The 26,998-nt window shown below is 48.9% G+C and overlaps 1 protein-coding gene across 4 annotated transcripts in view; it reads right to left on the bottom strand.

Annotated features, from left to right (window-relative positions):
- Window positions 1–26,998, bottom strand: part of PMFBP1 (polyamine modulated factor 1 binding protein 1) — a 326,347-nt gene that overhangs the window by 75,563 nt on the left and 223,786 nt on the right. For 3 of the 4 annotated variants that reach the window (XM_063945469.1, XM_063945471.1, XM_063945470.1), the window contains 18 exons: window positions 24,129–24,212; window positions 23,854–24,033; window positions 23,165–23,353; window positions 22,133–22,291; window positions 19,328–19,411; window positions 18,964–19,110; window positions 18,608–18,754; window positions 17,778–17,957; window positions 17,608–17,691; window positions 17,235–17,402; window positions 17,006–17,089; window positions 16,550–16,717; window positions 16,243–16,464; window positions 15,910–16,140; window positions 12,746–12,976; window positions 12,393–12,515; window positions 12,182–12,308; window positions 11,947–12,104 (listed from right to left, as the gene is read on the bottom strand). In XM_063945469.1, the coding sequence (XP_063801539.1) occupies window positions 11,947–12,104; window positions 12,182–12,308; window positions 12,393–12,515; window positions 12,746–12,976; window positions 15,910–16,140; window positions 16,243–16,464; window positions 16,550–16,717; window positions 17,006–17,089; window positions 17,235–17,402; window positions 17,608–17,691; window positions 17,778–17,957; window positions 18,608–18,754; window positions 18,964–19,110; window positions 19,328–19,411; window positions 22,133–22,291; window positions 23,165–23,353; window positions 23,854–24,033; window positions 24,129–24,212 (2,766 nt within the window). Of the gene's footprint in view, window positions 1–11,946; window positions 12,105–12,181; window positions 12,309–12,392; window positions 12,516–12,745; window positions 12,977–15,909; window positions 16,141–16,242; window positions 16,465–16,549; window positions 16,718–17,005; window positions 17,090–17,234; window positions 17,403–17,607; window positions 17,692–17,777; window positions 17,958–18,607; window positions 18,755–18,963; window positions 19,111–19,327; window positions 19,412–22,132; window positions 22,292–23,164; window positions 23,354–23,853; window positions 24,034–24,128; window positions 24,213–26,998 lie in introns of those variants that run through there. The other variant, XM_063945472.1, reaches the window with a different exon arrangement.

Below are 26,998 nucleotides of genomic sequence, written 5' to 3'. Positions count from 1 at the left end.
ACTGAGCCTCTCAACAGATGGCTCAACAATAACCCTTAGTTAGGCAATAACTACATACAAGTATTGCAGACAATCCGCACTTGGGATGGGCGCCCAGCATCCACTACGGACTACGAGAAATAGATTTACCGGTGAGTAAAATCTTATTTTCTCTGACGTCCTAGTGGATGCTGGGAACTCCGTAAGGACCATGGGGATTATACCAAAGCTCCCAAACGGGCGGGAGAGTGCGGATGACTCTGCAGCACCGAATGAGAGTACTCAAGGTCCTCCTCAGCCAGGGTATCAAATTTGTAGAGTTTAGCAAACGTGTTTGCCCCTGACCAAGTTGCAGCTCGGCAAAGTTGTAAAGCCGAGACCCCTCGGGCAGCCGCCCAAGATGAGCCTACTTTCCTCGTGGAATGGGCTTTTACTGATTTAGGATGCGGCAATCCAGCCACAGAATGCTCCAGCTGAATTGTGCTACAAATTCAGCGAGCAATAGTCTGCTTAGAAGCAGGAGCACCTATTTTGTTGGGTGCCTACAGGATAAAAAGCGAGTCAGTGTTCCTGACTCCAGCCGTCCTGGAAATATAAATTTTTAAGGCCCTGTCTACGTCCAGCAACTTGGAATCTTCCAAGTCCCTATTAGCCGCAGGCACTACAATAGGTTGGTTCAAGTGAAAAGCTGATACCACCTTAGGGAGAAACTGGGGACGAGTCCTCAATTCTGCCCTATCCATATGGAAAATCAGATAAGGGCTTTTACATGACAAAGCCGCCAATTCTGACACACGCCTGGCCGAAGCCAAGGCCAATAACATGACCACTTTCCACGTGAGATATTTCAAATCCACAGTTTTAAGTGGCTCAAACCAATGTGATTTTAAGAAACTCAACACCACGTTGAGATCCCAAGGTGCCACAGGAGGCACAAAAGGGGGCTGAATATGTAGCACTCCCTTTACAAATGTCTGAACTCCAGGCAGTGAAGCCAGTTCTTTCTGGAAGAAAATCGACAGAGCCGAAATCTGGACCTTAAATGAACCCAAGTTTAGGCCCATAGTCACTCCTGACTGTAGGAAGTGCAGAAAATGACCCAGCTGAAATTCCTCTGTTGGGGCCTTCCTGGCCTCACACCACGCAACATATTTTCGCCAAATACGGTGATAATGGTTTGCGGTTACTTCTTTCCTGGCTTTTATCAGCGTAGGAATGACTTCCTCCGGAATGCCCTTTTCCTTTAGGATCCGGAATTCAACCACCATGCCGTCAAACGCAGCCGCGGTAAGTCTTGGAACAGACAGAGCCCCTGCTGTAGCAGATCCTGTCTGAGCGGTAGAGGCCATGGGTCCTCTGATATCATTTCTTGAAGTTCTGGGTACCAAGCTCTTCTTGGCCCATCCGGAACCACGAGTATCGTTCTTACTCCTCGTTTTCCTATTATTCTCAGTACCTTTGGTATGAGAGGCAGAGGAGGGAATACATAAACCGACTGGTACACCCACGGTGTCACTAGAGCGTCCACAGCTATTGCCTGAGGGTCCCTTGACCTGGCGCAATATCTAGTTTTTTGTTTAGGCGGGACGCCATCATGTCCACCTGTGGCCTTTCCCAACGGTTTACCAACAGTTGGAAGACTTCTGGATGAAGTCCCCACTCTCCCGGGTGTAGGTCGTGTCTGCTGAGGAAGTCTGCTTCCCAGTTGTCCACTCCCGGAATGAACACTGCTGACAGTGCTAAGACGTGATTTTCCGCCCATCGGAGAATCCTTGTGGCTTCTGCCATCGCCATCCTGCTTCTTGTGCCGCCCTGTCGGTTTACATGGGCGACTGCCGTGATGTTGTCTGATTGGATCAGTACCGGCTGGTTTTGAAGCAGAGGCCTTGCCAGACTTAGGGCATTGTAAATGGCCCTCAGTTCCAGAATATTTATGTGTAGGGACGACTCCTGACTTGACCAAAGTCCTTGGAATTTTCTTCCCTGTGTGACTGCCCCCCAGCCTCGAAGGCTGGCATCCGTGGTTACCAGGACCCAGTCCTGTATGCCGAATCTGTGGCCCTCTTGAAGATGAGCACTCTGCAGCCACCACAGTAGAGATACCCTGGTCCTTGGAGACAGGGTTATCAGCCGATGCATCTGAAGATGCGATCCCGACCACTTGTCCAAGAGGTCCCACTGAAAGGTTCTTGCATGGAACCTGCCGAATGGAATTTTGCTTCGTAAGAAGCTACCATTTTTCCCAGGACTCGTGTGCAGTGATGCACCGATACCTGTTTTTGGTTTCAGGAGGTCTCTGACTAGAGATGACAGCTCCTTGGCTTTCTCCTGCGGGAGAAACAATTTTTCTGTTCTGTGTCCAGAACCATCCCCAGGAACAGTAGGCGTGTGGTAGGAACCAGCTGTGACTTTGGAATGTATAGAATCCATCCGTGCTGTTGTAGCACTTCCCGAGATAGTGCTACTCCGACCAACAACTGCTCCTTGGACCTCGCCTGTATAAGGAGATCGTCCAAGTACGGGATAATTAAAACTCCCTTTTTTCGAAGGAGTATCATCATTTCTGCCATTACCTTGGTAAAGACCCTCGGTGCCGTGGACAGTCCAAACGGCAGTGTTTGGAATTGGTAATGGCAATCCTGTACCACAAATCTGAGGTACTCCTGGTGAGGATGGTAAATGGGGACATGTAGGTAAGCATCCTTGATGTCCAGGGATACCATGTAATCCCCCTCCTCCAGGCTTGCAATAACCACCCTGAGCGATTCCATCTTGAACTTGAATTTTTTATGTATGTGTTCAAGGATTCCAAATTTAAAATGGGTCTCACCGAACCGTCCGGTTTCGGTACCACAAACAGTGTGGAATAGTAACCCCGTCCTTGTTGAAGTAGGGGCACCTTGACTATCACCTGCTGGGAATACAGCTTGTAAATTGCCTCTAGCACAGCCTCCCTGCCTGAGGGAGTTGTCGGCAAGGCAGATTTGAGGAAACGGCGGGGGGGAGACGCCTCGAATTCCAGCTTGTACCCCTGAGATACTACTTGAAGGATCCAGGGATCCACCTGTGAGCGAGCCCACTGATCGCTGAAATTTTTGAGGCGGCCCCCCACCGTACCTGGCTACGCCTGTGGAGCCCCCGCGTCATGCGGTGGACTCAGAGGAAGCGGGGGAAGAATTTTGATTCTGGGAACTGGCTGACTGGTGCAGCTTTTTCCCTCTTCCCTCGTCTCTGTGCAGAAAGGAAGCGCCTTTGACCCGCTTGCTTTTCTGAAGCCGAAAGGACTGTACCTGATAATACAGTGCTTTCTTAGGCTGTGAGGAAACCTGAGGTAAAAAATTTTCTTCCCAGCTGTTGCTGTGGATACGAGGTCCCAGAGACCATCCCCAAACAATTCCTCACCCTTATATGGCTCTATGTGCCTTTTAAAGTCAGCATCACCTGTCCAGTGTCGGGTCTCTAATACCCTCCTGACAGAATGGACATTGCATTAATTCTGGATGCCAGCCGGCAAAATATCCCTCTGTGCATCCCTCATATATAAGACGACGTCTTATGTTCGCAAAATAGTATCTCTGTTTGACAGGGTTACAGACCACGCTGCAGCAGCACTATCTGCAGGTCTCAGTCTAGTACCTGAGTGTGTAAATACAGACTTCAGGATAGCCTCCTGCTTTTTATCAGCAGGTACCTTCAAAGTGGCCGTATCCTAAGACGGCATTGCCACCTTTTTTGACAAACGTGTGAGCGCCTTATCCACCCTAGGGGATATCTCCCAGCGTAACTTATCCTCTGGCGGGAAAGGGTACGCCATCAGTAACTTTTTAGAAATTACCAGTTTCTTATCGGGGGAACCCACGCTTTTTCACACTTCATTCATTCATTTGATGGGGGAACAAAACACTGCCTGCTTTTTCTCCCCAAACATAAAATCCTTTTTTAGTGGTACTTGGGTTAATGTCAGAAATGTGTAACACATTTTTTATTGCCGGGATCATGTAACGGATGTTCCTAGTGGATTGTGTATATGTCTCAACCTCGTCGACACTGGAGTCAGACTCCGTGTCGACATCTGTGTCTGCCATCTGAGGGAGCGGGCGTTTTTGAGCCCCTGATGGCCTTTGAGACGCCTGGGCAGGCGCGGGCTGAGAAGCCGGCTGTCCCATAGCTGTTACGTCATCCAGCCTTTTATGTAAGGAGTTGACACTGTCGGTTTATACCTTCCACCTATCCATCCACTCTGGTGTCGGCCCCACAGGAGGCGACATCACATTTATCGGCATCTGCTCTGCCATCACATAAGCCTCCTCATCAAACGAGTCGACACAGCCGTACCGACACACCGCACACACACAGGGAATGCTCTGACTGAGGACAGGACCCCACACAGCCCTTTGGGGAGACAGAGAGAGAGTATGCCAGCACACACCAGAGCGCTATATAATTTAGGGATTAACACTATATTGAGTGAATTTTTCCCAATAGCTGCTTGTATATACAATATTGCACCTAAATTTAGTGCCCCCCCTCTCTTTTTAACCCTTTGAGCCTGCAAACTACAGGGGAGAGCCTGGGGAGCTGTCTTCCAGCTGCACTGTGAAGAGAAAATGGCGCCAGTGTGCTGAGGGAGATAGCTCCGCCCCTTTTTCGCTGACTTTTCTCCCGCTTTTTTATGGATTCTGGCAGGAGTATTTATCACATATATAGCCTCTGGGGCTATATATTGTGATATATTTGCCAGCCAAGGTGTTTTTATTGCTGCTCAGGGCGCCCCCCCCAGCGCCCTGCACCCTCAGTGACCAGAGTGTGAAGTGTGCATGAGGAGCAATGGCGCACAGCTGCAGTGCTGTGCGCTACCTTGGTGAAGACTGATGTCTTCTGCCGCCGATTTTCCGGACCTCTTCTTGCTTCTGGCTCTGTAAGGGGGACGGCGGCGCGGCTCCGGGAACGAACACCAAGGCCAGTTCCATGCGGTCGATCCCTCTGGAGCTAATGGTGTCCAGTAGCCTAAGAAGCCCAAGCTAGCTGCAAGCAGGTAGGTTCGCTTCTTCTCCCCTTAGTCCCTCGATGCAGTGAGCTTGTTGCCAGCAGGTCTCACTGTAAAATAAAAAACCTAAAATAAACTTTCTTTCTAGGAGCTCAGGAGAGCCCCTAGTATGCATCCAGCTCGGCCGGGCACAGGAATCTAACTGAGGTCTGGAGGAGGGTCATAGTGGAAGGAGCCAGTGCACACCAGATAGTACCTAATCTTTCTTTTAGAGTGCCCAGTCTCCTGCGGAGCCCGTCTATTCCCCATGGTCCTTACGGAGTTCCCAGCATCCACTAGGACGTCAGAGAAAAGCTAGTATAAATAGCCATGTACTCCAATACTAAAGCTAACAAGCAGCCGCCAATCCCAGCAAACATCTGCCCGGGACCTATCCTATATAACGCTGGACTGACAAAAGATATCGTGGGGCATTGATGGCATCTACTCACACTAATTATGCCCTAGCAATTCAGACAAAATGCTGCGTGTGTCCCAGGAATAGATAATGTCAGTCCACGCGTGACTGATCAGTCCAACCTATACTTGCTTCACGCAGAAGAGTAGCCTGTGCTTGCTGCGCGCAGAAGAGGGACCCGCGCTTGCTGCTTGCAGAATGACAGAAGCTTAAACATTTAAAGATAACTATAAAAGCAATATGGGAACATTGACTGACATACTGTTATCGGTGGTGTCACTGGCCGTTTCAGCCTATTGGAAGGGGTAATTTTGCAGAATGTATTAGTGCATCCTGAGATGAAATCCTAACCAGCTGCACTGGAATTGAGCTCTCAGGATGGTAAATCAGGGTGATTAATGACTTTCATCAGTTTGTGCAGAGTCTTCCTCATATACATTTCTCTAACGTCCTAAGTGGATGCTGGGGACTCCGTAAGGACCATGGGAATAGCGGCTCCGCAGGAGACTGGGCACATCTAAAGAAAGCTTTAGGACTATCTGGTGTGCACTGGCTCCTCCCCCTATGACCCTCCTCCAAGCCTCAGTTAGATCTCTGTGCCCGAACGAGAAGGGTGCACACTAGGGGCTCTCCTGAGCTTCTTAGTGAAAGTTTTAGTTTAGGTTTTTTATTTTCAGTGAGACCTGCTGGCAACAGGCTCACTGCATCGAGGGACTAAGGGGAGAAGAAGCGAACTCACCTGCGTGCAGAGTGGATTGGGCTTCTTAGGCTACTGGACATTAGCTCCAGAGGGACGATCACAGGCCCAGCTTGGATGGGTCCCAGAGCCGCGCCGCCGGCCCCCTTACAGAGCCAGAAGGCAGAAGAGGTCCGGAAAATCGGCGGCAGAAGACGTCCTGTCTTCAACAAGGTAGCGCACAGCACTGCAGCTGTGCGCCATTGCTCTCAGCACACTTCACACTTCGGTCACTGAGGGTGCAGGGCGCTGGGGGGGGGGGGGCGCCCTGAGACGCAATAAAAACACCTTGGATGGCAAAAAATGCATCACATATAGCTCCTGGGCTATATGGATGCATTTAACCCCTGCCAGAATACATAGAAAAACGGGTGATAAGGCCGCCAATAAGGGGGCGGAGCCTATCTCCTCAGCACACTGGCGCCATTTTCCCTCACAGCTCCGTTGGAGGGAAGCTCCCTGGCTCTCCCCTGCAGTCACTACACTACAGAAAGGGTTAAAAAAGAGAGGGGGGCACTAATTAGGCGCAGTATTAACTATACAGCAGCTATAAGGGGAAAAACACTTATATAAGGTTATCCCTGTATATATATAGCGCTCTGGTGTGTGCTGGCAAACTCTCCCTCTGTCTCCCCAAAGGGCTAGTGGGGTCCTGTCCTCTATCAGAGCATTCCCTGTGTGTGTGCTGTATGTCGGTACTTTTGTGTCGACATGTATGAGGAGAAAAATGATGTGGAGACGGAGCAGATTGCCTGTAATAGTGATGTCACCCCCTAGGGGGTCGACACCTGAGAGGATGAACTGTTGGAAGGAATTACGTGACAGTGTCAGCTCTGTATAAAAGACAGTGGTTGACATGAGACAGCCGGCTACTCAGCTTGTGCCTGTCCAGACGTCTCATAGGCCGTCAGGGGCTCTAAAGCGCCCGTTACCTCAGATGGCAGATATAGACGCCGACACGGATACTGACTCCAGTGTCGACGGTGAAAAGACGAATGTGACTTCCAGTAGGGCCACACGTTACATGATTGAGGCAATGAAAAATGTTTTACACATTTCTGATAATACGAGTACCACCAAAAAAGGGGTATTATGTTCGGTGAGTAAAAACTACCTGTAGTTTTCCTGAATCTGAGAAATTAAATGAGGTGTGTGATGATGCGTGGGTTTCCCCCGATAACAAGAAAAAATGTTATTGGCATTATATCCTTTCCCGCCAGAGGTTAGGGTGCGTTGGGAAACACCCCCTAGGGTGGATAAAGCGCTCACACGCTTGTAAGGGCTCTACCTTCGCCTGAGATGGCCGCCCTTAAGGATCCTGCTGATAGAAAGCAGGAGGGTATCCTAAAAGGTATTTACACACATACTGGTGTTATACTGCGACCAGCAATCGCCTCAGCCTGGATGTGCAGTGCTGGGTTGGTGTGGTCGGATTCCCTGACTGAAAATATTGATACCCTAGATAGGGACAGTATATTTTTGCCTATAGAGCATTTAAAAGATGCATTTCTATATATGCGTGATGCACAGCGGAATATTTGCCGACTGGCATCAAGTCTAAGCGCGTTGTCCATTTCTACCAGTAGAGGGTTATGGACACGTCAGTGGTCAGGTGATGCGTATTCCAAACGGCATTTGGAAGTATTGCTTTATTAAGGGGAGGAGTTATTTGGGGTCGGTCTTTCAGACCTGGTGGCCACGGCAACAGCTGGGAATTCCACGTTTGTACCCCAGGTCGCCTCTCAACATGAGAAGACGCCGTATTATCAGGCGCAGTCTTTTCGTGGACAAGCGGGCAAAAGGTTCCTCATTTCTGCCCCATGACAGAGGGAGAGGAAAAAGGCTGCAGAAATCAGCCAGTTCCCAGGAACAGAAACCCTCTCCCGCCTCTGCCAAGCCCTCAGTATACGCTGGGGCTTTACAAGCAGAATCAGGCACGGTGGGGGGCCCGTCTCAATGAATTTCAGCGCGCAGTGGGCTCACTCGCAGGTAGACCCCTGGATCCTTCAGGTGATATCTCAGGGGTACAAATTAGAATTCGAGACGTCTCCCCCTCGCCGTTTCCTAAAGTCGGCTTTACCGATGTCTCCTTCTGACAGGGAGACAGTTTTGGAAGCCATTCACAAGCTGTATTCCCAGCAGGTGATAATCAAGATACCCCTCCTGCAACAGGGAACGGGGTATTATTCCACACTGTTGTGGTACCGAAGCCGGACGGCTCGGTGAGACCGATTCTAAATCTAAAATCTTTGAACACTTACATACAGAGGTTCAAATTCAAGATTGAGTCACTCAGAGCAGTGATTGCGAACCTGGAAGAAGGGGACTACATGATGTCTCGGGACATCAAGGATGCTTACCTTCATGTCAAAATTTACCCTTCTCACCAAGGGTACCTCAGGTTTATGGTACCGAACTGTCACTATCAGTTCAGACGCTGCCGTATGGATGGTCCACGGCACCCCGGGTCTTTACCAAGGTAATGGCCGAAATGATGATATTCCTTCGAAGGAAGTGAATTTTAGTTATCCCTTCCTTGGACAATTCCCTGATAAGGGTAAGATCCAGGGAACAGTTGGAGGTCGGTGTAGCACTATCTCAGGTAGTGTTGCGGCAGCACGATTGGATTCTCAATATTCCAAAATCGCACCTGGTTCCGACGACGTGTCTTCTGTTCCTAGGGATGATCCTGGACACAGTCCAGAAAAAGGTGTTTCTCCCGGAGGAGAAAGCCAGGGAGTTATCCGAGCTAGTCAGGAACCTCCTAAAACCGAGCCAAGTCTCAGTGCATCAATGCACAAGGGTTCTGGGTAAAATGGTGGCTTCCTACGAAGCAATCCCATTCGACAGATTCCACGCAAGAACTTTCCAGTGGGACCTGCTGGACAAATGGTCCGGGTCGCATCTTCAGATGCATCAGCGGATAACCCTGTCACCAGGGACAAGGGTGTCCCTCCTGTGGTGGTTGCAGAGTGCTCATCTTCTAGAGGGCCGCAGATTAGGCATTCAGGACTGGGTCCTGGTGACCACGGATGCCAGCCTGCGAGGCTGGGGAGCAGTCACACAGGGAAGGAATATCCAGGGCTTATGGTCAAGCCTGGAGACATCACTTCACATAAATATTCTGAAGCTAAGGGACATTTACAATGCTCTAAGCTTAGCAAGACCTCTGCTTCAAGGTCAGCCGGTGTTGATCCAGTCGGACAACATCACGGCAGTCACCCACGTAAACAGACAGGGTGGCACAAGAAGCAGGAGGGCAATGGCAGAAGCTGCAGGGATTCTTCGCTGGGCGGAAAATCATGTGATAGCACTGTCAGCGGTGTTCATTCCGGGAGTGGACAACTGGGAAGCAGACTTCCTCAGCACGACCTCCACCCGGGAGAGTGGGGACTTCACCCAGAAGTCTTCCACATGATTAAAAACTCGACAGGTATTGCGCCAGGTCCAGGGACCCTCAGGCGATGAGCCGTGGACGCTCTGGTGACACCGTGGGTGTGCCAGTCGGGGTAAGTGTTCCCTCCTCTGCCTCTCATACCCAGGGTGCTGAGATTGATAAGATGGAGAGGAGTAAGCTCTATATATGCGTGGTTCCGGATTGACCAAGAAGGACTTGGTAACCGGAACTTCAAGAGATGCTCACGGAGGATCCGTGGCCTCTGCCTCTAAGAAGGGACCTGCTCCAGCAGGGACCCTGTCTGTTCCAAGATGACGGCATGGCGGTTGAACGCCGGATCCTGAAGGAAAGGGGGCATTCCGGATGAAGTCATCCCTATCCTGATCGAAGCCAGGAAGGATGTAGCCGCAAAAACATTGTCGCCGCAATTGGCGAAAGTGTGTTGCGTGGTGCGAGGCCAGTAAGGCCCGACGGAGGAAATTCAACTGGGTCGATTCCTACATTTCCTGCAAACAGGAGTGACTATGCGCCTGAAATTGGGGTCCATTAAGGTTCAAATTTCGGCCCTGTCAATTTTCTTCCAAAAAGAACTAGCTTCAGTCCCTGAAGTTCAGACGTTTGTAAAAGGGGTACTGCATATACAGCCTCCTTTTGTGCCTCCAGTGGCACTTTGGGATCTCAATGTAGTTTTGGGTTCCAAAAGTCACATTGGTTTGAACCACTTAAATCTGTGGGGTTAAAGTATCTCACAGGAAAAGTGGTCATGCTGTTGGCCCTGGCCTGGGCCAGGCGCGTGTCAGAATTGGCGGCTTTATCCTGAAAAGGCCCTTGTCTGGTTTTCCATTCGGACAGGGCGGAATTGAGGACTCGTCCTCAGTTTCTCCCCAAGGTGGTTTCAGCGTTTCACCTGAACCAACCTGTTGGTGGTGCCTGCGGCTACTAGGGACTTGGAGGCCTCCAAGTTGCTGGACGTTGTCAGTGCCCTGAAAATATATGTTTCCAGGACGGCTGGAGTCAGGAAATCTGACTCGCTGTTTATCCTGTATGCACCCAGCAAGCTGGGTGCTCCTGCTTCTAAGCAGACTATTGCTCGTTGGATTTGTAGTACAATTCAGCTTGCACATTCTGTGGCAGGCCTGCCACAGCCAAAAATCTGTAAATGCCCACTCCACAAGGAAGGTGGGCTCATCTTGGGCGGCTGCCCGAGGGGTCTCGGCTTTACAACTTTGCCGAGCAGCTACTTGGTCAGGAGCAAATACGTTTGTAAAATTCTACAGGATTGATATCCTGGCTGAGGAGGACCTGGAGTTCTCTCATTTGGTGCTGCAGAGTCATCCGCACTCTCCCGCCCGTTTGGGAGCTTTGGTATAATCCCCATGGTCCTTACGGAGTCCCCAGCATCCACTTAGGACGTTAGAGAAAATAAGAATTTACTTACCGATAATTCTATTTCTCATAGTCCGTAGTGGATGCTGGGCGCCCATCCCAAGTGCGGATTGTCTGCAATACTTGTACATAGTTATTGTTACAAAAATCGGGTTATTATTGTTGTGAGCCATCTTTCAGAGGCTCCTCTGTTATCATGCTGTTAACTGGGTTCAGATCACAGGTTATACGGTGTGATTGGTGTGGCTGGTATGAGTCTTACCCGGGATTCAAAATCCTTCCTTATTGTGTACGCTCGTCCGGGCACAGTATCCTAACTGAGGCTTGGAGGAGGGTCATAGGGGGAGGAGCCAGTGCACACCAGATAGTCCTAAAGCTTTCTTTAGATGTGCCCAGTCTCCTGCGGAGCCGCTATTCCCATGGTCCTTACGGAGTCCCCAGCATCCACTACGGACTATGAGAAATAGAATTATCGGTAAGTAAATTCTTATTTTTACACTGACCGCTTCACTGGCTTACTGTATTCATCTAAAGTGTGCTTGCGCCGTCTCTAAGAGTAAGGACCTGGAATCTCCACGCAAATGTATGTACACCCAGCTGTAATGAAGCCCCATATTATGTCCCTCTCAGCGGTTCTCCTGCAGTTTATTTTCATTCTTTAAAACACCTCAAAATTACATTTTAGAATGTTGAATGAAAAAAGAATTCTGACCACAAAACATTATTTCCATGAAGACTGTATCACCATCCTATGTCGCCTAAGACATGGTGTCTCCATCTGCACATCACCGTCCTATATATATGACCACCCCGCTCCCTGTGCTCTGACACAATTACAGTAAGTAACTCCTAGCAGCCAACTGTCATTGGATAATGGAAGTAAATGTCTGAGTGGTTGTTGTGGGGTTTTGTGCCTCTGCACCTGGTTACCAAAAAATAGCCCCGCCCCAATCAGGTTGTGTTGCCGTCAGAGGTGGATTCCATGCCCTATGTCCATCTCTCACCTGCTCTTTGTGGGCGGTGAGCTTACTGCTCTCTTTCAGGTCCTCCTGCAGCTTCTGGATCTGCTGCTTTTGCTCGGAGACCAGATGTTTGTGCTCTTGCACCTGTGTTTCTGTGTTCCTGCGCAAGCTACTGACCTCCTGCTCCAGCCGCTCGATGTCTGGGTGGAGAGCACACAGTGAGGAGCCCTGTGGTCATTACATGATCCCCACCAGGGCAATACCGGCCTGGCCTCACCTTTCAGCGTATTGTTCCTTTGCTCTCTCTCCTTCGCCAAATCCAGTTTTACTTCCAGGAGGAGATTTTGATTCCGTTCCGTTTCCTGCATCTGTTTCCGGACTTCTTCTTCTGAATGGCTCAGTTCCTGCACACAGTGGTGTAATGTTAATGCACAAAGAGAACAGAAGTCACTGGAGGGTATGAATGGAACAATGAAACGTTTATTGACCTGTGTCAGCTGGCGAACCAGTCTCTCCAAGTCCGTGTAGCTGCCATCGCTGCATCTGTGCGAAGCTTTGTAGGTGGAAAAGTCTGTCTGCAGTTTTACTAGGTCCTCCTCCAACTCCACCACCTATCACAGGACAGAGAGCAGTGCTCCATAGGTAAAAAGACACTAAAGAGGCCACACCTGCGTATATTGATCAGCTCGCTTGCACCAGAATTAACTCCATGCTGCTACTTCACAATGCGGAGTGTTGACAGTGTCGCCCTGCTACAAGGAGCAATGCACAGTATGTATGTACTGCATGAACATGCCCGCTCTCCATAGAGAAATCCCAGCTGCTGGCAGATTGCACTCACCTGGTTCTGAAGCCTCGCCGCATGCTCCCGGACCGACTGAAGGATCTCTTCACTCTCCTGTGCTTGCTCACGACTTGAACTCAAGTCCGCCTGTGTTGCCTGAAGTTCGTGTGTCAGCTGATCGATGGCTTCCTCGCAGCTCTCCAGCTCGGAGCATTTACCCTCTAGCTCCTGCTGCAGAACCAGGAGCTCCCCGCGCAACGCCGAGAGACGAGTATCCCGCTCAGACACCTGTACACAGGGATTTAATGTGAATAGAGACCTGTGATAAGGCACAGCCTGGCTGGGTGGCACTGACATGTAGCACCCGCCCTCCAGGCAGACACAATTTGCACTGTTTGGGTTGGGCTTCTTGCAGCTGTATAATACATGGCTGCGCCTGGTGACTAAGTGACTATCATTATGGCCAGGCAGGATTCTCTGCTGCCAGGCGGTGTGCGGCTGCACTAACACTGCTCTGCAATTGTATAGATAGAAACCTTATTTATATAAACACAGATAAATGCCCTTAAAGTTATCGTTCCTTATCGCCATGACTTCTGAACGGGGTTCAGGGCTATCAATGCCTCCTAGTTGGGACAGTTGCCCCAACGGATCCTAAAACTTTTACTGAAACTTAGGTCACACATATGCGCGCTAAGGGGGTGGTTTTTAGAAGTGGAGATGTTGCCCATAGCAACCAGTCAGATTCTACTTTTCATTTATCTAGCACCTTCTGGCACAAGGGTGGGGAACGTCCAGCCCGCGGGCCGTATAAGGCCCGCACAGCCACTTTGCCTGGCCCGGCCAGAGTACCAGGGAAGCTGCAGGAGAGGCGGTAGACAGCATCCAACAGAGGAGACGGATGGACGGAGGAGGACGTGGGTTAGGGGGGTGGCAGCATGTGAGATGGAGGAGGACATTGGTGACGTGGGTTACCTGGCAACCGTGGGTAGGACTAGGAGGGGGATGGAAGAGGAGTTGGGTTACCTGGCAACCGTGGGCAGCAGGCGGGGCTAGCAGAGGGATGGCATCCGATGTGTGTTACCAAGGCGTTCGTGGCAGGACTAGAAGAGGGCGTGGCCTAGCAGCCGAGGACGTGGGTGGCAAGGTGACTGAGTGTGTCCCCTACATGTCTTCTGAGCTCCTGCTATGCCCAGCTTCAAGCATATCACCGGAGGTTGCTGCTGATAAAAAGAGGTGGTAGTGACATTTTGTGGACCTGGATAGACAGTGCACTCAGGTCCACACACACTTCCTTACCCCACACACTGGGTCTATTGCAATTATAGAAGCAGTTCCAACCATCACATTAGGGGTGAGTTAATTACATGTTTTACCATATATAGCAGGCGAATTTTTAAGTTGATAATTTTTGGAAGGATTTTATAAATATCCAAATGGCCCTTTCACAGAAAAAAAAGTCTGCCCCTGTGCTAGAAGAAAATAGCTGAATCTGATTGGCTGCTATGGGCAACATCTCCACTTCTATAAACCCGCACTTTAGTAAATATTCCCTCGAGAGGAGGGGTGTTCTCAATGGATCCCTCTCCTCACTGTGGAAGCTTTTTCAATGGCATTGGTTACGCGAGTCCACTGAAAACGAAAAGTTTCATAAATAGACTCAACATCCTTATATGTTGTATGGGGGTTGCGATGTGTTCCGATAATGCCAGCAATGCAGAAGATATCTGTGGTCTCTCCTGTGTTACAGGCTCTTTACTTAATCACGCCAATACAGCTATTACCTCTATATATCCTGCAGCGGCTGAGCATATATCGGCTTATCCAACTGTGGTCTCTGATCCTTTTACATTTAACACAAAAGCTACATACAGAATAGCCATCTATCTATAACTATGTATACATATAGAGAGAGAACCGAAGATATTGGAATGAAAAAGTTCAGTATCATTAGTGATAAAGGTAGACTAACAAACACTGTGAAGAGGCACACACATTATTGTGCAGGGAGAGCAATAGACCATGTGGATGCTTCTGAATAATGACCATTAAGTGGCAGTTGCATATAGCAGAGTATGCGAGAACGGTGGGATGTTGAGATCACACAAACCTTGGTATGGTGCAAGGGTATAAAGCTGGCCGCACTGATTTGGCCAGCCAACGGGTGTTTCGCGAAACGCGTTAAATGTACTGCTGTGATTGATCTTACTTTATCTAAGAAAGATTTACCTATGTGAATAAGGACCTGACGAAGGATTCTAATTTATCAAATATGAGTATATCACCACTCCAGAGGAGAACCTCAATTAGATGGTAAACCCCAAGAGAATTATTCCCACTTGCTATAGCGTGATGGGATATTAGGTAAAAATAGGTACAGACATATATGTATCTTTGCAGCATGGGACTGAGCTGAATTTTGTATATTGGACAAAAACAAACACAGACAGCAGATAAGAACCACTTGGCCCATCTTGTTTGCTTTGGATTGTGGGAAGAAATCGGAGTATCCAGAGGAAACCCACGCAAGTACAGGGAGAATATACAAACTCCACACTGTTAGGGTCATGGTGGGAACCAAAGCCATGACCTCAGTGCTGTGAGACAGTAATGCTAACCATTACACCCTCCATGTTGCCCTTACACTATCTGTACTGCGCTTAAGATACAAGATAATATGGAGATAGCAAAGGAACTGTTATAAAGAGGTTAAAGATGTGAAGTGAGAGAAGAGGTTCATTCCCATAGTAGTACTGTGAATAGACACTGTGGGTGGGGAGTAAGGATTAAACCAGCAATAAGGAAGATGCCATGGCACAGATGTGTCCTCCATACATCCAGCCTCGATACGCCCCGCAGTGACAGATGCCTGGCGTGAGTGAGCTGCCAGGTCTCATGCAACTCTGCTAACATTGGGTGTCTTTTCTTAGCGAAAATGCGTCTTAGTCGTGACACTGAGACTTGGATGCACTGGGAAACTGTTCTGGTTAATTTAAAATGCGACTGTGCTACTGAGTCAGTATACGGTGAACAGTGGACGTCCAGCGCTAGCAGAGCCTCCCGGGCCCTGGGGCTCCAAGAGAGGCTGCTAGGTGCAATTGCAGCAATGAAGTATGAGGACACCTCTGTAATATCATCTCCTCTGTATATATTACAGAGTTGAATTTAAGCCAGTTGTACAAAACTTAAAAGTATATTATACTTTTATTTATTTTACACACCTCTAGCTTCATCTCTCGCAGGTCATCTTCCATCTGTCTCAGATTGGCCTCCTGTTCCCCCACCCGGCTCACACAGGCCTGGTACTTGCTGCGGTACAGCTCCATGCTGCTATTGGATGAGCTACACTGACTCTCCGCGCTCACTGCTCGCTCCTCTGCGTCCCAGAGTTGTTTCTGCAGCGTCTGCACTTCTTCGTCCCGCTGGCGCAGCTCTGCATCCCGCTGTGACACCTGGGAGAAGGCCAGAAATGATTACACCTCATGTGAGACACTTGCTGATAATCACTGCACCTACTGTACATTGGAAAAATGTCATTACCAAAATAAAGTTACCTGCTCCTCAAGCTGCAGCTGCAAATGCTGTGCAAGGGTTACGTCCTGCGAGAGCCTCTCCGCTCTCACTCTGTAGTGCTGAAGCTCCAGCTCCTGCTCCTTGGAGCTATGGCTTACAGAGTCCAGCTTCTCCTGTAGCCGCAGAGAATCACTTCTCAGACAGTCTGTATCTACCTGATGTGTGTGTCTCAGCGATGAGAGATGCTGTTGCAGCCTCTGAACCTATAACCGTGACGATGGGTTTTACTAACGCCGCAGGAACATTACGCCCCATCTGAGGCTCTACATATCCCTCTGTCGCTCTCACCTCAGCGAGTTTCTCCTCCCTCTCTTGTTGCAGCCTCTGGATGAGGGTTTCATTGTCCATGCATGTCCTTTCCCGTTCCGAGCAGATCTCCTGGAGGCTTTGGACATCGCTTTGCAAGTTCTTGAACTTGGACCGAGCATTGCTCAGCTCCTCACCGCGTTCCGCAAGCTGCAAAACGCATGTTATGGCTAACTATACACTGAAAGGCCATGCTGTTATTAGCGAACGCTGTACAAACACCGCATATTGGAAATAAGAGGTTTCCTTGTTGGTGTGACTATTGCTAGTAATGGTAGAAATCTTGTTTGATTTGTTTGATTAAATACAGTTGTGTCCATACAAAATGTATAACACAATAACGCTTTAGAAGTTTCATAGAAAGTCATTTTCTGCACATTCCCTTTAATAACCTGTTTTAACCAAGACAAATAGTTCCCCGCCAGTCCGCATTGGTACCTCGTTCCGTGCTTGCTGCAGCTCCTGTTCTCTAGCGATCAGATCTGTGCGGAGGTTCAGGATCACCTGATCCCGGCTGGAGACCTGGGGTTGTGAAGCAAACAACAGGCAGACAGTAAATGATAGAGTCCATGAGTCACTTAAGACACGGGAAATAAGAAGTGACAAGAATAGAAGAATAGGCAGATCTGGCCGGTCATACAACAGACTGCCTGTATCTTATGATGACCTCTTTCTGGGCGGCTTTGTGCTTTTCGCTGACGATCCCCAGATCGCACTCTAGTTTCTCCATGTTGCTAGTCAGCTGGGAAATCTCTCTGTCTTTCAAGTTCCGCTCCTCTGTTGCAGCTGCTAGTTCTTGTTGCTTCTGCTCCAGCAGTGACTGGCACTGAGACAGCTGATCAGAAGGAAACAGAGATTGGGGAAGACACATTGCACTGGCAAAAATAGTCCTGCCTTTTCCCTGTTACTCATCATGCTGTTCTGGGTGTGCCTCCACCTTTACAGAGTGCAGTAATGTGCAATAATATGCCAGGTCCCTCTATGCGCCTTACCAGGACACCCTGAAGCCACCGGAAGTCTGACTCCTAACGCCAACGTACCTGAGTCCTGCATGCGTCGTGCTGTTCTCCTAGTGTGGCTAGCTCCTGCTGGAGACTACCAATAGTTATCTCTCTGTTCTGGACCTGTTGACATAGGACGAGAGAAGCAGCTATATAAAATGCATTCTGGATACTAGAACAAGATGTCGGTGAAGTTGTGTAACACTTACCTGTACATCTGCCTCTTTGCTGCATTCCTCCTTCTCCTGTTTAGCAATCTGCAAAGCATCTTGGGAGCTTTTTAGCTGTTCCTTAAAGGATTGGATTTCTGTGTCTCTCCTGGTAATATCAAGCTGCAAAGATTCTGCCTGGAGTAGGGCCTCACTTAGTCGCTGATCGCTTTGCGACACCTGAGATGCAACATGGTGAAATCAAAAGCAGTGGGGAGAGACCGGATTCAAAGAGGAGATTAAAGGGTGATGAAAGTGGGACATGGGCCTATGGTAAGATGGCAGAGGCAGTGGAGCCCGGTGGATGATGGTCAGTAGAGAAGAAAGCCAATGTAAGGAAAAGGCCAATAGCAGAGATGATATGAGAGTCAATGGAAAGAGTGCAGATTATAGGTGATACAGAGGATAGAGACAGATAAGAGAAGATCAGGTGCAAAAAGAGAGCACCAGGGGAAACAGGCATATGAAGCAGACCAGTGGAGGCGATGATCAGAACAAGTGGATGAATGGGAGCACAACATGGACCAGAATTAAGGGAAATAGGTGTTAGGAGCAACCCACATGGAAGAGCAGTCTGACCAGCCACATAGAGCAGAGTCCAGAGGAACAGCAGCAGCAGAGATGAGAAGAAAGTCCAAGAGGAAGAGCTGACGGAAGAAAACAAAGAACAGTACAGGTCCACAAAGGTACTAGTGAGGAGACCAGTGGTAGATAAGCAGCACAGAGAACAGCTACACAGAGGCAGAACCATGGAGAAGACATCTGAGGAATAGATGTCTCCTCCCCAACAAAAAAAATAAATTGATAAGACAACATTCATTTCCAGCTACCTCCTTCTGAAGCTGGTGGACCTTGCTTTTGAGGGAATCTCTTTCTTCCTGGATCACGGTGATCTTCTCACATGCTGTCTCCTGTTCAGACTCGCAGGTGGCCAGCTGGGCTTGCAGTCTCTCTGTGGCTCTAGTCTGTGACTGCATCTATAAAAGAGCCGCTGGAAATTGGCAGGACATCTATATGGTATATAATGTTACAGATTATATAGCTGGCTGCAGTTTGACCAGATGATCTACTCATTGACTTTATCTTGATTTCCTGACCTTCACCGGTGCTGGATGCCTCTCATTGAAGCCTGCCTACAGCACATCTACTGGCCAATGTCCAGGGCTTGCTGTAGTGATCATCTTACCTTATGTTCTAAATCCTCCTGCTGGATGTTCAGGTCTTGTTTCTCTCTCTGCAATCTGAGAACTGTCTCCGACAATGAGGACTTCTCAGTGCGACACAATGACAGCTCCTCCTGGAGACTTTTCAGTGTGGACTCCAGCTGCTGGACCTGGGAAGGAAAGCGGATGATGAATATATGGAACCGGCTGTCCATTCTTATTCCCTAGAATCCAGTGTTGCTTAGGTTGCTATGTTCTTAGTATCTGTGCATAGGCTGTAACTAGACTTAAAGCACACAATCTGCATATTTCAGGAAACAAAACAAATGAAAAAAGTTCAGGGCTTCATCCTTACATATAACTATTTGGAAGTTTTATGACTCTCACCTTATCTTCTGCATGCTGGAGCTGTCTCCTCAGAGCCTGCACCTCTCTATGCAGACGGTCCACCTGCTGCTCCTTTTGGTTCAGCTGTAACAAGCAGAGATGCAGTATCATTATAGTACCTGGCTTTTCACACTAAGGGGTATATGCAATTGCGGTCTATTCCCGAAAATGTCGAAAAACTGGACTTTTTCGCCCAAAAAAAAAAATTGACAATGCAATACAGTACTTTTCGCCAAAAAAATGACTTTTCAAATTCGACTTTTTGAAATTCGACATTTGACAAATTCGACATTTCTGCAATGGTACAAATGCGGCTTTTCGACAAAAGTATATTCAATTGAAGAATGTACATTCGACAACAGTGCTTTTTTCGACAGTAAATTCGTCATTTTCAATCCGCCTCACTTTGCTGGCGGAATGTAATAAATTTTTTTAAAAACATGTTTTTTTGGTGTTTTTTTGGTGTTTTTTTTATTGCTAACCGCATATCTATTTATATTAGAAGGGATTAGGTACTTGGTTTGTCTATTTAGGAGGCACAAGTATTATTTATATATTTTTAAAAATATATATATATTTTTTTTTTATGGAATGGGTTAAAAACCTGAAAAAAAAATGCGTTGGGTCCCCCCTCCTAAGCATAACCAGCCTCGGGCTCTTTGAGCCGGTCCTGGTTGTAAAAATACGGGGGGGGGGGGGAATTACAGGGGATCCCCCGTATTTTTAGAACCAGCACCGGGCTCCACTAGCTGGGGAGATAATGCCACAGTCGGGGGACACTTTTATATCGGTCCCTGCGGCCGTGGCATTAAAACCCCAACTAGTCACCCCTGGCCGGGGTACCCTGGAGGAGTGGGGACCCCTTCAATCAAGGGGTCCCCCCCCCCCCAGCCACCCACGGGCCAGGGGTGAAGCCCGAGGCTGTCCCCCCCATCCAAGGGCTGCGGATGGGGGGCTGATAGCCTTGTTGAAAATGAAAGAATATTGGTTTTTTCAGAAGAACTACAAGTCCCAGCAAGCCTCCCCGCAAGCTGGTACTTGGAGAACCACAAGTACCAGCATGCGGGGGGGAAACGGTCCCGCTGGTACCTGTAGTTCTTCTGCAAAAAAAACACCCAAATAAAAACAGGACACGCACACCTTGACAAGTACAACTTTATTTCACACATGCCGACACATACATACTTACCTATGTTGACACGATGTTCGGTCCACTTCTCCAAGTAGAATCCATGGGGTACCTGAAAAGAAAAGATAATTATACTCACCTAAATCCAGTGTCCTGTGATATTTGTAATCCACGTACTTGGCAAAAAAAAAAAAACGCATAGCCGATCCACACGGACTGAAAGGGGTCCCATGTTTACACATGGGACCCCTTTCCCCGAATGCTGAGACCCCCTGTGACGCCTGTCATAGAGGGTCCCTTCAGGCAATCAGGGAGCGCCACGTCCTGGCACTTTCCTGATTCCCTATGCGCGTCTGAGCTGGCAGACAGTGCATCGCACAGCACCTCCATTAGTTTCAATGGTGGGAACTTTGCGGTCAGTGGTGGGGTTACCCGCGGTCAGGTGACCTCACCGCTGACCGCAAAGTTCCCACCATTGAAACTAATGGAGGTGCTGTGCGATGCGCTGTCTGCCAGCTCAGACGCGCAAAGCCAATCAGGAGAGTGCCACGACGTGGCGCTCCCTGATTGCCTGAAGGACAGGAGTCACAGGGGGTCTCAGCATTCGGGGAAAGGGGTCCCATGTGTAAACATGGGACCCCTTTCAGTCCGTGTGGATCGGGTATGCGTTTTTTTTTTTTTTGCCAAGTACGTGGATTACAAATAAAAGACCAGGACACTGGATTTAGGTGAGTATATAATTTTATTTTAAGGTACCCCGGACGTCAACAGACGGAGACGTGGCCAGAGTCGGCGTGTCCACATAGGTAAGTATGTGTGTGTCGGCATGTATGTAATAAAGTTTTACTTTCACGGTGTCTGTGTCCTGTTTTTATTTGGGTATTTTTTTTGCAGTAGAACTACAGGTACCAGCGGGCCCGTTTTACCCCCGCATGCTGGTACTTGTGGTTCTTCAAGTACCAGCTTGCGGGGGAGGCTTGCTGGGACTTGTAGTTCTGCTGCAAAAACCAATATTCTTTCATTTTACACTCTGGCTATCAGCCCCCCATCCGCAGCCCTTGGATGGGGGGGGACAGCCTCGGGCTTCACCCCTGGCCCTTGGGTGGCTGGAGGGGGGGACCCCTTGATTGAAGGGGTTCCCACTCCTACAGGGTACCCCGGCCAGGGGTGACTAGTTGGGGTTTTAATGCCACGGCCGCAGGGACCGATATAAAAGTGTCCCCCGGCTGTGGCATTATCTCCCCAGCTAGTGCAGCCCGGTGCTGGTTCCAAAAATACGGGGGACCCCTACGTCTTTTGTCCCCCGTATTTTTGACACCAGGACCGGACGCAGAGCCCGGTGCTGGTTCTAAAATTACGGGGAATCCCCTGTAATTCCCCCCCCCCCCCCCCCCGTATTTTTACAACCAGGACCGGCTCAAAGAGCCCGAGGCTGGTTATGCTTAGGGGGGGGGGGGGGGGGGTGGCACGCAATTCTTTTCTGGGTTTTAGCCGTTTTTTGTACCGTCTGAAAAGTCTATTCAAAATCCGTCAATTGGTCCGTTTTTCGACAGCGGGACTGGAATTCGACAGTCGAATTGTGTCGAATTTAAAAACGGGCGAAAAAGTGCCGCAATTCGCCCGGAATTGCATATACCCCTAATACATAGAGCTTATATGGGTGGGTGTGTATATACCTTGCTGGCAGTAAGACTGTTCTGCTCACTTAAAGCCAGGCTCTGGGTCTCCAGCTCCGCATGAAGAGCTCCAGTCTCCTGTTCTAGGCGCTGGCTGTGGTCCTGGAGCCGTAACCGTTCTTCCTGCAGATCCTGCAGGGACTGTTCCTGATTCAGCAGCTGGAAATAAATAGAAGTCAGAGGATTTGGGAGAGGTATAATCCTTTATATAGGCAGAATAATATCATTTGCAGGGGTGAAGGATCAGCAAGTGACAGCTGAAATAAAGAGCCCAAACGTGTATAGCGCCTGATGCAGAATGAGCCTAAAGCCATTATCTTGTATGAAATCAATGTGCGCATGGCCGAAAAGACTATATGCACCCTTGCGTGATCCTAGCCCTTACATCCAGCTGTGCCTGGAGAGAAAGGACGGGGGTGAGGTGCGTTCTGATAGTAAAAATACACTGCGCAGATGCACAACTGGACACAGACCATATACTCCTTAGAATGCTGTATTATTTGTGAGTGCTCAGGGTCAGGTATAAATAGCTGCTGCTGATGAGGACAATGTGGCTAATTCAGACCTGATTGCAGCAGCAAATTTGTTAGCAAATGGGTAAAACCATGTGCACTGCGGGGGGGATATAACATTTTCAGAGTGGGGTGTGTTCAAATCTAAATTGCAGTGTAAAAATTAAGCATCCAGTATTTACCCTGCACAGAAACAATATAACCCACCCAAATCTAACCCTCTCTGCACATGTTATATCTGCACCCCCTGCAGTGCACATGGTTTTGCCCATCTGCTAACAAATTTGCTGCTGCTATAAGGTCTGAATTCGGCCCAATGACGGCTAGATGTGATTGGCAGGTAATCCCTAGCACTGAGGTGGTCTTGGTGATCATAAAGCGCATTGCTATATTTACTCTGCCTACACACTGTGCCGCAGCAGGCTAAGCTTAATACTCAGGTTCACATATCCTGCTACAGGCTTCTATCAACAGGAGAATGGCCGCTGATCCTCCTTCTGGTACATTCTCTATCGCTGACCTGCTCTCGGGCTCTGTGAAGACTCTCCAGCGTGCTCCGATGTTCCCTCTGCAGCTCTGTGTTCTTTCTCTCCTGCTCCAGGACCCGATCCTGCAGCTCCACTGCTTCTCTCTGAGACCTACTGTATCTCCCTCGCAGGGAGGCCGCCTCGGCCTGTGCCCCCTGCAGCTCTTCCTGCATAGCACTCAACTGCAAGAGAAGGACAGTCTAGAACATGTGCCCAGCCGTGCCGTCTCCTGCCTAGCAACAGGTGACATCACTTCTGGGTTAAAGATCACTAGCGTGTTACTGCCATTTGTTGATACATATGAATACCGGTATGCAGTCAGGAAGTGGAGGTTCACTAAGTCAACACAATGCTGGCAGTTATCATGGTTACAGTGTCAGTTTTTAATATGTCAACATGGACAGGATGTTGACAAAGTGAAAATGCAAGTATGAGCAACAGGGCTAGGGGTACCTTAGAAATGGATTGTCGACATTATAACCATGTCGGCATCAGTGTCTGCATCAGTACTTCTAATTTGAAGCTATTTACCTGCCACCTGTACAATGACTGCGAGATTCTATGCAATAGAGAGGCAGAGAATAATTTCAAGAACCATTCTAGTAACTATAGACAGCAGAGAGAGAGGGGGTGGAAGGGGTGGGGGGAACTGAGTGGAGATTTGTCTATACAGTACACTGACCCTGAACATAGTGTCCTGCATCTCTGCTCTCATTCTTTGAATTAATGTCAGGTGTTCCCGCTCTGCGCTCTCGGACCTGGAAAGTCTTTCCTCTAGATCCTCTCTCTCCTGCAGATCCCATGCTGGCTCTGCAGCTTCCCCTCGCTGTGCATACAGAGACTCTTCTCTCAGTTTATCTATCTGCAGAGAAAGCAATCAGATATGAGATAATGGAACCGGGGACCTACTGTACCACCATTTATCCATCCGAGGTCCAGGCAGCAGCTTGTCCTCACCTCAGCTTCCTGCTTCTGCTGACAGACCCTCAGAGCAAAGTTCTCCTCCTCAAGCTGTGACAGATGCAGGTTACAGTCGGAAAGCTGAAAAGGGACCAAAAACAGGCTCATTTCTTTTATAATCAAATATTTTTATGAAATTCTTGCGTTAAAAAAAAGAGGAATTTAATTACCTACCGGTAAATCCTTTTCTCGTAGTCCATAAGGGATACTGGGGACAGTACAATGGGGTATAGAAGGGGTCCAAAGGAGCCGGTGCACTTTAAATTTCTTCCACAGGGAGTGCTGGCTCCTCCCCTCTATGCTATCCCCTACAGCTTAGTCTAGGAAAACTGTGCCCGAAGGAGATGGACATACTTGAGAGGAGGATACATAACAATGAGTGGTGAGATTAACGAACCAGCACACAACACAACAATGAGCTAGCAAAACACAACAGCAACAGCTGTTGGAACAACTTCACACAAGAACAAAAACTTGCAGTAAAGTCGCAGCACAGAGGCGGGTGCCCAGTATCCCTTATGGACTACGAGAAAAGGATTTTCCGGTAGGTAAATAAAATCCTCTTTTCTCTATCATCCATAAGGGATACTGGGGACCTTAGTACAATGGGGACATCCCAAAGCTCCCAAACAGGGTGGGAACGTGCTAAGACATCTGCAACAATGTACGTCCAAACTGGACATCCTCTGCAGCCAGGGTATCAAACCTGTAAAACTTGACAAAAGTGTTTGTCCCCGACAAGGTAGCGGCTCGACACAGTTGTAGGGCCGATACACCCCAGGCAGCCGCCCAGGAAGAACCCACAGACCTCGTGGAGTGAGCCTTGATAGACCAAGGCCGAAGCGTAGGCCTGTTGAACAGTAAGCCTAATCCAACGGGCAATGGACTGCTTTGAAGCAGGACGACCCTTTTTGAAAGCATCCTACAGTACAAAGAAAGAATCCAATTTTCTGGCAGCAGCAGTCCTCTTGACACAACTTTTCAGGGCTCACACCACATCCAATGACTCAGGAATTGAGGAAGAGGCTGAAGCCGCCGGAACCACAATAGGCTGATTCAAGTGAATGCTGATACCACTTTAGGTAGGAACTGTTGTCGAGTCCGGAGTTCCGCTCTGTCCTCATGAATGACCAAGTAGGGACTTTACAGGACAAAGCTCCAAGTTCGGAGACACGTCTAGCGGAAGCCAAGGCTAGGAGCATAACCGTCTTCCACGTAAGGTATTTGTCCTCCACCGACATCAGAGGTTCAAACCAAGAGGACTGTAGTAAGGACAAAACCACATTTAGATCCCAAGGTGCCGTGGGCGGCACAAAGGAGGTTGTATATGCAGGACACCCTGCAGGAAAGTCTGGACTCCAGGCAAAGCAGCCAGTTTCTTCTGAAAGAAAATGGACAAGGCCGAGATCTGAATCTTTATGGAGGCCAACCTTAGGCCCATATCCACACCAGCCTGTAAAAAGCGCAAAAAGCGCCCCAGGTTAAAATCCGCAGGAGGATATTTTTCGGCGCTCACACCAGGAGACGTATTGTTTCCAGATATGGTGGTAGTGCTTCGACGTAACCGGTTTTCTGGCTTGAATCATGGTGGTAATAACTTTTCCTGGGATGCCCTTCTCAGCTAGAAGGTTCCGCTGAACCGCCGTGCCGTCAAACGAATCCGCCGTAAGTCCGGGTAGACGAACGGTCCTTGTTGAAGATCTTCCCTTAGCGCTAGGGGCAGTGGTCTTCTATGGCCATCTCCAGAAGATCCGCGTACCAAACCCTCCCGAGGCCAGTGCGGGGCGATGAGAATCGCCTGAGCTCCCTCTCTTTTGATTCGCTTTAGAACCTTGGGGAGCAACGGAATCGGAGGAAACAAGTAGGTAATCCCATGAAGTCATCAGCGCATCCACTGCCGAGGCCAGAGAGTCCCTCATTCTGCAACAATAGCACTGAAGCTTGTTGTTGAGCCGAGAGGCCATCAGATCGATCTGTGGGCAGCCCCACAGATCTGTTATCAGTTGAAACACTTGAGGTTGAAGAACCCACTCTCCTGGCTGGAGGTCATGACAGCTGAGGAAGGTTGCTTCCCAGTTGTCGACTCCTGGAATGAATATGGCCGACACCGCCCTTGCAATCTGTATGGCCCAGCGGAGAATCTTGGATACCTCCCTCATGCAGGCCCTGCTCCTTGTTCCACCTTGCCAGTTGACGTAAGCCACAGCCGTGGCATTGTCCGACTGTACCTGAATGGCCAGACCTTGGAGCAGATGAGCTGCCTGTAGCAGAGCATTGTAGATCGCTCTGAGTTCCAGTATGTTTAAAGGGAGGCGGCTATTGAGGAGTGACCACGTGCGGGAGATGCTGTTCACCACTAATTCCTTTGATCTTGCTTTGATTAGCAGATTGTCTAGGTAGGGGACAATGTTTACACCCTGATTCCTGAGTTGGAACATCCTTTCCGTCATCACATTGGTGAAGACCCTTGGTGCCGTGGATAGGCCAAAGGGTAGAGCCTGGAACTGGTTGTGTTCCTGTTTCAGAGCAAACCTGAGATAAGCTTGATGAGACAGCCATATCGGTATATGGAGGTAAGCATCCTTTATATCCAGGGAGACCAAAAACTCTCCCTCCTCCAAACCTGAGATCACTGCTCTCAGAGACTCCATTTTGAACCGGAAAACCCGCAGATATGGGTTTAACGATTTGAGGTTTAAAATGCGTCTCATTGAACCATACGGTTTTGGTACCACAAAAAGGCTGGATTAGTATGCCGCACCTTGTTGTTGAGGTGGCACAGGAACAATGAACTGGGTCTGGGCTAAGTTTTGAATGGCCTCCTGCAACGTGAGGCGCATGGTTTCTGAAGCTCATAAACCCGACTT

Source organism: Pseudophryne corroboree, chromosome 11, assembly GCF_028390025.1.
Source record: "Pseudophryne corroboree isolate aPseCor3 chromosome 11, aPseCor3.hap2, whole genome shotgun sequence".
Taxonomy (NCBI): domain Eukaryota; kingdom Metazoa; phylum Chordata; class Amphibia; order Anura; family Myobatrachidae; genus Pseudophryne; species Pseudophryne corroboree.
The sequence above is the reverse complement of the archived record's forward strand: the minus strand, read 5'-3'. Positions and strand labels throughout refer to the sequence as shown.